Consider the following 8,124-nt stretch of genomic DNA (forward strand, 5'->3'; position numbering starts at 1 on the left):
GCAGAGAGTTAGAGGACATGCTGCTCACGGTTTCTCACTGAAACATCAAGTCACGGTGCGTTTAAAGCATCATCCTCTTCATCCTCTCACATCTGCAATCAATAACATACCAAATTCTACTCATAGGATAATATTTTTTATTTGTATCCATGTTACTGGCTTCGTACTTTTGGCAGCAAGGATTTTTCTGTCAGGAGGATTGTTCAGAAAGATGAGATGTGACCGGATGTCTTCTTTTTTTTAAATTACCAGCGTGGGTTCCAATTACTTTATCTTTTAGTGTCTCGGTAAATCCCCTGTGAGGTAATGGATAGTAACGATCCAGACTGACCTGAGATCAAATCGATGAAACAGATTCGTTCTCGAGTCAAATTTATCGTCTAGATCTGGATCATCATGAAAACCTCCATCTAGAATAACTGTCAGACGTATAGGGTGAGATTCTACTGTGGTCTGGACTCTTGATGGTCACATAAAGGACTAGTTTCATTTGTTTAAACTCTTGCTTTTCACTCTTTAATCTGTTTTTGCTTCTGCATTTAAGTTGAAAATCCAATTTTGTATGGAGAAAAATTTGCTGCTCCAATCATCATCAGTCATCATCAACACGGCGGGTCCGGGTTCGAGTCCCGCCCTGTGCGGAGTTTGCAAGCTCTCCCCGTGTCTGCGTGGGTTCTCTCCGGGTTCCGTGGCTTCCTCCCACCTCCAAAAGCACTTACTTCAGGTTGATTGGCCGGTCCCAAATTGACCGTAGGAGTGATTGTGTGTGTGCGTGTTTGTATGTCTTTGTGTGTGGCTCCGCGGTACACTGGCGTTGTGCCCGGAGTGTCCCCCGCCTCACGCCCTGACATTAGCTGGGATAGGCGCCGGCTCCCCCGTGACCTGTGTAAGCGGATGAAGCGGGTTTGGAAAATGACTGACTGATCTGCCACTATCACAGATTCTAATTAATTTACACTTAAAATCTGATGACGATAAAAAAAAAAACAAGATTTGAGAGTCATTATCACGAAAAGGCATAAAAAAAATCCAGGATCAGGACGTGAAGGTGGTTTAAAGAGTAAAACATCTTTAATTTACAGGAATTTAAAGGGACATTTAAAAATCTTCCGGCTGCAGACAGCTGCGCAGCGCCTGCAACTCTTCTTTTAGCCTCTAGGGGCATCAGTGAGAGTCGCGTTAATTCCCTCTGTTACCGCTAGAAGCAGCAGTGAGCGACTAATGAGCAGTTGTAATTCATTCTTTGGCGTCTAGGGGCAGCACACAGATTTACAGCGAGAGCAACATGTAATCCAAATGTTTTAATTTCCTCTGCTGTTCTGTTTTATCTCTGGACGGTTAGCATACATACAAGCTAAAGGTAAACTACGTGTTACTTTTCTTATTTATTGTTCAGTGACTTGATATTATGTGCTTTTAAACGTTTTGTAGTGATTTCAATAGTTCAGTATTTGTGGGGGACAGACGTTAAATCGGGTGAAATGACGTAAACTTTATTATTGTTTTTCCGTGTGTCTTTTTGGACCGAAGTATAACCGAGAACAACTGAACTCTAAACGATCTGAACCTGTATTTTATTTTCTTGTTTATATGCTGTCAGGTTGTCTCTCTGCAGGAGTTAATTGATATAGGAACCTTTGTTTCGGGTCAGGTTTCTACCCGGAACCGTTAACTGGCGCTAAACTCTGAATGTTTTGCTAGTTGATGTGAACTATTGGCGGAGTTAACTTAGAAATCAAATATAAAGGGGCGTGTCTGACTTTTGATGACCAGGAAGTGACGTCAGCGCGCCATTCACTCAGTGTGGTGGAGCACCTCAATGGATTAAAGCTGGGATTTATCTCTACTATCCCCAGGAGAAAATTAATTTTGCACAGGTAGAGATGTTATACTTTAATAAATTTTTAATTGTAATTTAATTTTAATTTAAACCGTACTAGAGGATTTTGTGTGTTGTTTTTAAGTCCTGTTATTTTTTCAGGCCAGTTTTAGGGAATAGAACTTTAGTATTTAGAGTCATAACATTTAAATTACCTCAAATGGAGATTCTAGATTGAAATTTAATAAATAACAAATTAAGGACAATTTAACTTACTAACAGCGTCTAGGAACCAATTATGTTTATATGTTGAGGACTACCTGTATGTATATAAATGCTGCTGTTAAACTGTTAAAGTTGTAAATTAGTGGTAAAAATTCCAAAGACCCGATTTCTTTACATTAATAAGTCTCTCCCCGGACACACTGTAAATTAAAAATGGAAAAACTATAATGAGAAACTTTATTTAAAAAGTCAAGTTTCTCAAAAGCAACATGATGTCAGATGAACGCAAAATATCTGTAAATATAATCCAGAGGCGTGATTCAGTCAGTTCTGTTTCTGCAGAAGAAATTAGAAGAAATCTGCGGCCGAGGGCCGTCTCTTAGGTGTGGTTGTCGGGGTGGCGAAGGTCGCCTTCTTGGGGGTCTTCTTGATCTTTTTAGAGGCTGGTGTGGCCGGAGACTTCAAGACCCCGAACTTGGGCTTCTGCCTGGGGTCAAAGGGCACACGTGAGGAGCCGTCTGGGCTCAGGAGCAGGCTGCGGTCGGTCTTCTTGAATTCTACGTCGTGAAGGAGATAAAGAGATGAAATATATCAAACATCAGGGGAAAAAAAAAGAATCGCTGAAATGTTGTAAGAGTTGTTTATTGTTTTCTTACCAGCTGTTTTATTATTCGTCAGACCGAATGTCACCTTCTTGGAATCCGATTTGGGAGTTCGTCTCTTCTGAGGAAAAAAACACAGATTGAAAAAAGCTGTTTCCACAGGTAGAGGAAGGTTTTAAGGTGATTTTGGAGCAGCATAGTGAAAATACATCATTGTTCAGCTGCTCTGAAATCAAATTGCAAACGCAGAACCGTTCTCCTTCCTCATACCTTGCTGCCTGGGCTCATCTTGGTCTTGCAGAAGAGAGGCATTGGGATTGCGGCGTCGTTCTGGAAGGTGATGAAGTCAGACTCTGGGGTCGTCGCCTTCGTCTTCTTCTTTCCAGTGCTCAAAGGTGTGGATGTCTCTCCGGCGTCCTGCGATCGAGGGAAGCTGGAGTTAATGACGTCTTTGAAATTCAGTCACATCATCTTTAAACCTCGTTGGACACTCACAGCGGCATCTCCTCCTGTGTTGCCGTTGACCGCTGCCGCCTCCAGCTCGTCGGCCTCGTACTCGAACGTCACGGGGGTCTTCCTCTTCTTCTTAGCTGGTTTCTCGGCGCTGCCCATCGGGGGTTCTGCATCTTTATCTCTGACCACCTGCAACTCTGTTTGACCTCCGTCCTCGTCCTCTTTAAAAGACGGCCGTTTCTTTTTTTTCTTCGCTGGCGTTGCCATGACAACCAGTGGTTTCTCAGCATCCTGAGCAGGTTCCTCCTCTGCCCCGGTTTGATCCTCTTCATGACTCTTTCTTCTATTTTTCCTTGGGGTCCTGCTGTGTTCGTCTGCGGCGGGCGACGCTTCAGCCGCCACCTCCTGTTTGCCCTTTTTCTTCTCTGGGAGCGGCGCAGTGGTGTCTTCTGACGGTTCCCTGCTGACTGATGTGATTTCAGAGACGGCCTCTATCTTTGCACCTTCATCAGCCTTGAGGTTTTTATTTCTCTTCCTCTTCTTCCTCGGAGTCACAGAATCAGCCTGGACTCCAGCGGCGGAAGTGTCTTCTCCTCCGACGCCGTTCACCTCCTCTGGACTCTTCGTTTTCTCGCCGGAAACCGTGGCGTCGCTCTCAAGGGGTGTGTTCTCTTCTCCTGCATTGACCTGCGATTCCGCCTCGATGCCCTCTGTTTGGCTCTTCCTCTTCCTCCTCCTCCTCTTCTTCTTCTTCCCTGACGCTGCAGCGTCGGCGGGCGTCTCTGGTTCTGTTGCGGAGGTTTCCTCCTCCTCGCCCGGCGCTGGATCGCCGGTTCCTCCAGTGGCTGATGGACGTTCCTTGACTGTTTCCGACGTGGCGGCCTCTGTGGCGCTGACGGCGCTCTGCATCGGGTCTCCGGTCGCTTTAGTTGTGCTCTCAGACCCCTTAGCAACCACTGCTTTCTTCTTCTTCTTCTTCTTCTTCCTCTTTTTCTTTTCTTTATTTTCACAAAGCTCAGCTGGTTCGCTGTTGTCTTTTGCAGAGTCGTTCTTTAGTTTTTTAGGGGCAGAAGCCTTTTTTGTATCTCCTGAAGTAGCAGAAGAATAATTTTCATATTTATTCTTACATTTACGTTTACTTCCTCATTTCCCTGCATATTTAATCAATAAATCACCTTATCGCCTCAAATGTCACACCATACCTTTTTTTTTCTTGAATGACGGTCGCCCTTCATCTTCCTCTAAGTGACTTTTCCTCTTCATCCTCTTCCTGCTGCAGAACATGTCGTCATCCTCGTCCGTGGAGACCTCTTCCGGGAAATTGTCGCTGGGGAAGATACCTGAGGAGAGAGAAGGTAGTGTGAGGTCAAAGGTCACGATCGATTGCTCCGTTTTAACAAGGCGGTGGGATCGCCAGCGCCTACCTTTGCTGAGGTTTCGCAGTCTGTCGGGGAGGAAGAAGAGACGTTAATGTGATGAAGGTACACACACACACACAGGCGGTTTAAGTGTGTCTTCTCACCCTCTGATGATTTTGTAGAGTCTCTGTCTGCTCTTGCTCGGTGTGTTGCTCCGTTTGGACAAGTCGAACAACTTGTTCGCCAGCGCGCCGTAGTCAAACTACATAACACACACACACCTCATTAAACACACCACCAGGTCTACATCTGACTAGTCAGAACTAAACACAGATATCGATTTTTCCGCTGCAGCTCCTGCTTATTCGACTCAACACACGATTGATTCACTCTCTAAAAACTGAAGCCAATTATCTGCAACAATAGTTTGAACTTTAAATGATTTGTTCTCCATGTCTGGTATAAATATCACGCATTTCAAGCGGTGGTGGGTTCAAGGACGGTAAGACACCAGATTATTAAAGATTTCAACCTGCAGGACAGGTTCTGTGTCGTCATCGTACGGCGCCTCCATGTCGGATTCTTCCAGGTGAAGAAGTTCATCCTCCTCTTCCTCCTCTTTTGATTTATTACCTGAAGACAAAGACAGGAGCTCAACTTCATCATCTTTCAAACACCTCCTGATGCTAAACAGGACCCATGATTCACCACTTCGGCGTTGACATCTGAACGCACCGTTGATCTTGCCGACTGGTTTTTTGCTCCGTCCTCCAAGATCTTCTTCCTCCTCCGCAGAGGCCTGACCCGAGTCAGAGCCCGACACGTCAGCTGCTTTCAGCTCCTTCATCAAATCCACGATGGCTAAAGGAGCCTGGTCCATGATGGTGCTGAAGATGCTGTTGCAGATGGTGTCGAAAAGAGCCTGACTGGGGAGACGGACGTGAGTCAGAGAGCGGCTGATGACGGATTCTCGTCCAAAGAGACAAGGAAAGACGACTTTTATAACACTAATAACTGGTGCCAGCGTGAGATCAGCAGAACCGAGCTTAACTTACTCCTTGGTCTTGGCTGCTGTGATGCAAAACGGCTCGATGAAGGTCAGGTTCTGATCGGCAGTGAGCTGAGAAGACCAGAGGCAAACAGATGCAACCAGGAATTCAGGAGTTTTTGATGATTTCTGCACAAAGTGGGGGTCGCTGCCGTACCTCTGCCGACCCCACAGCTGCCAGCTCCGACATGTAGACGTCCAGGGCATGGAACTGCAGCCCGATGGGCACCTCGCCGCTGGTCTCCAGGAGTTGTGCCGTCAGCAGCTCCAGAAACCTGGAGACGGCGCTAAAGAGACGTAGCAAACACGATTAGTCTCCTCTAAATGATTGGAAGCAACTGAGGAGGTGAGGGTACGATAAAGGTACCTGCTGTCCCAGTTCTTCCTCTTCAGCATCTCAAACGCTTGTCTGAACATGAAGCGAACCAGCTGAGAGGGAGGAAGACAAAAGAACACTTTAGTTTAGTTCTAAGTAACACAAATGCAGCCAAAATGCACTTTAAAATTCTTAAGGACGAACTCTTCCCACCCACCTGGTAGAACTTGTCCATCCTCAGCCTGTCGATGCCGGTCCACTCTCTTTTGAAGGTCTGCATGAAGCTCTCCAGGTACAAAATCTCTGCAGGGAACAGCAGCAGGACAGGTTTCATCTCATGTCCAAAGAAACTCACTGATCCACACGAGATCACAGAATCACACTCACGTCCGTCGACATCCTGGAAGCTGTGGAGCAGGCTGGAGATTTTATTGGACAGCTCCTCCTGAAGGAGAAAATCAGACCCACGTTAAATCTGGTATCAGCATCAAAATGCTATCAGTAAAACATAAATCTGGAGCGGAACACCCAAAACAAAAGTATTCAATAAATCTGGTGTCCCAGATATCGATCCAATAATCAACCGCAGCCGATCATGAGTCCAATCCAACCCACCTGGAGCTGTGGCTTGTCCTGCATCCACACACAGTAAAACAAACCCTTCCACAGCTTCAGCAGCTCATCACCGGTGAAACCACCTGTAGAGAGACACAAGAACCCTGATCGAATTACCTCCAATCAGAATGACTGCAGATTAAAGCCCACATCATAGAGATTAGACAACAATCTGCGTCCTCGTGGAGATCATCTACCTGCTTGACTGCGGGTTTCAACGTAATATCAAAGCGATCCTCAATAAATAAATTAGTTTCACTAGCTTTAGCATTAACTAGCTTTAGGATAATGAGGCTTTGAGATAAATCCGTGACTGATGAAGAAGAATCGATCCCAAAACCTTGAGCTAAAGCTAACTTTAGCTCAAAGTACGTCCGCTCCGGCTATTTTTTATTTAAAAGAGTCAGTTTTTACTTTTACTGGTTTGGACTGAACCAGTCTGCTTCATCATCATGCTGCTGAAGACACTTTAAAAATCCCAGTTACTGCTGGTGCAGCTAGAGCCGTGTTAGCATGCTGGCTCAGAGCTAGCATCCAGCGCTGACAGGCTGACGTACCCCCGGCTTTCTGCGACCGGACGTTGATGTACTTCCTCAGCTTCCTCAGAGCTTTGGTCCGGACGGGTCTCTCGTTGGAGGCTAATCTCTGCGCGAACTGCACCTCTGGCTCCTGAACCGCCGCCATGTTCACACACACTCACGTGGTCCTCCTTCCATTCAGCCTCGCTCTGTCGCCGCCACACGTTTCCTGTGTAAACGGCGCAGACTGATGACGTCATAAAGCAACCTGTGTTGCGATTCCTCGTAGTGCCACAGGGCGGCAGCATCTGACTAGCTCAACTTATAAATACGGAATTTTCCACAAGCGAAATATAAAAATAATGATTTAAGATTCTGAATAAAAATTGTAGATAAATAGGTTATTGATTTCTGTTTTTTTGGCATATTTTGGAGGTACACAGTCATTAATTTTTCAATTATTACCTAACAATATTTTATCATATTGTCTTAATTTTGAGATACTGACATTATTTCTTTAACGTTTCTGATATTGACATATTTAGTCATTATCTTGCTGAATATTTGTCATAGTTGCATAAAGCTTCTCATTATCTTCCGTCATTATTCTTAGCAAGTATGTCAAGATTTTTGAGATACTTAGTTACTATCCTGAGATACAAGCTTCCTTATTTTGGTTATATCTTCAGATCTGTTTCCTTTTTTTCATAATGCAGATACCAAAGAAAAACAAGACATTCCCTCCATCTTGCAGCTAAGATATTCTAAATTAGGATTTAATTTCAAGTGTCTCTGAAGAATTAAATACTACATTCAATCAAACAACATTCAGATTCACCATGAAAAATTCTTGTCATAAAGTGCTGGAGATAAACACGTGACTCTGAATGTTTTTTTGTTAATGCACCCCAGATGAAGAATAATTAAATGATCCTGTTATAGACTGGAATCCACGTTAAGAGTTTTTCAAGTTTTACTGAGGGTGGTATACATGGACGTATGTCTGCTCAAATATTTTTTAGTTAATTACATTTAATTATACTCCCCACTGTGGGACAATAAAGGATTATCTTATCTTATAGGTCCTGGAAGACCAATGTTTGTTTGCTAGTTATACATTATGTACAGTTTGAAGTTTAAACCAGGCAGGGTAAAATTACCCCATGCTCT

At 44.5% G+C, this 8,124-nt stretch overlaps 1 protein-coding gene across 2 annotated transcripts; it reads right to left on the bottom strand.

Annotated features, from left to right (window-relative positions):
- Positions 1-1,962: 1,962 nt before the first annotated feature.
- rrp1 (ribosomal RNA processing 1) lies at positions 1,963-7,172 on the bottom strand. 2 transcript variants are annotated; one of them, XM_068329102.1, is made up of 16 exons: positions 6,994-7,172; positions 6,437-6,519; positions 6,209-6,266; positions 6,039-6,124; positions 5,873-5,934; positions 5,663-5,792; positions 5,513-5,577; positions 5,193-5,383; positions 4,990-5,090; positions 4,622-4,719; positions 4,524-4,543; positions 4,302-4,439; positions 3,142-4,187; positions 2,917-3,063; positions 2,701-2,764; positions 1,963-2,601 (listed from the first exon to the last, which is right to left on the bottom strand). In XM_068329102.1, the coding sequence occupies exons 1-16, from the start codon at positions 7,118-7,120 to the stop codon at positions 2,393-2,395; spliced, it is 2,625 nt and encodes an 874-aa protein (XP_068185203.1). In that variant the 5' UTR covers positions 7,121-7,172; the 3' UTR covers positions 1,963-2,392. The 2 variants fall into 2 exon arrangements, with proteins under 2 accessions (XP_068185203.1, XP_068185202.1); XM_068329101.1 differs by having other exon boundaries at positions 1,969-2,601; positions 2,701-2,767.
- Positions 7,173-8,124: the final 952 nt, after the last annotated feature.

Source organism: Antennarius striatus, chromosome 12 (genome assembly GCF_040054535.1).
Source record: "Antennarius striatus isolate MH-2024 chromosome 12, ASM4005453v1, whole genome shotgun sequence".
In the NCBI taxonomy this organism is placed as follows: Eukaryota; Metazoa; Chordata; class Actinopteri; order Lophiiformes; family Antennariidae; genus Antennarius; species Antennarius striatus.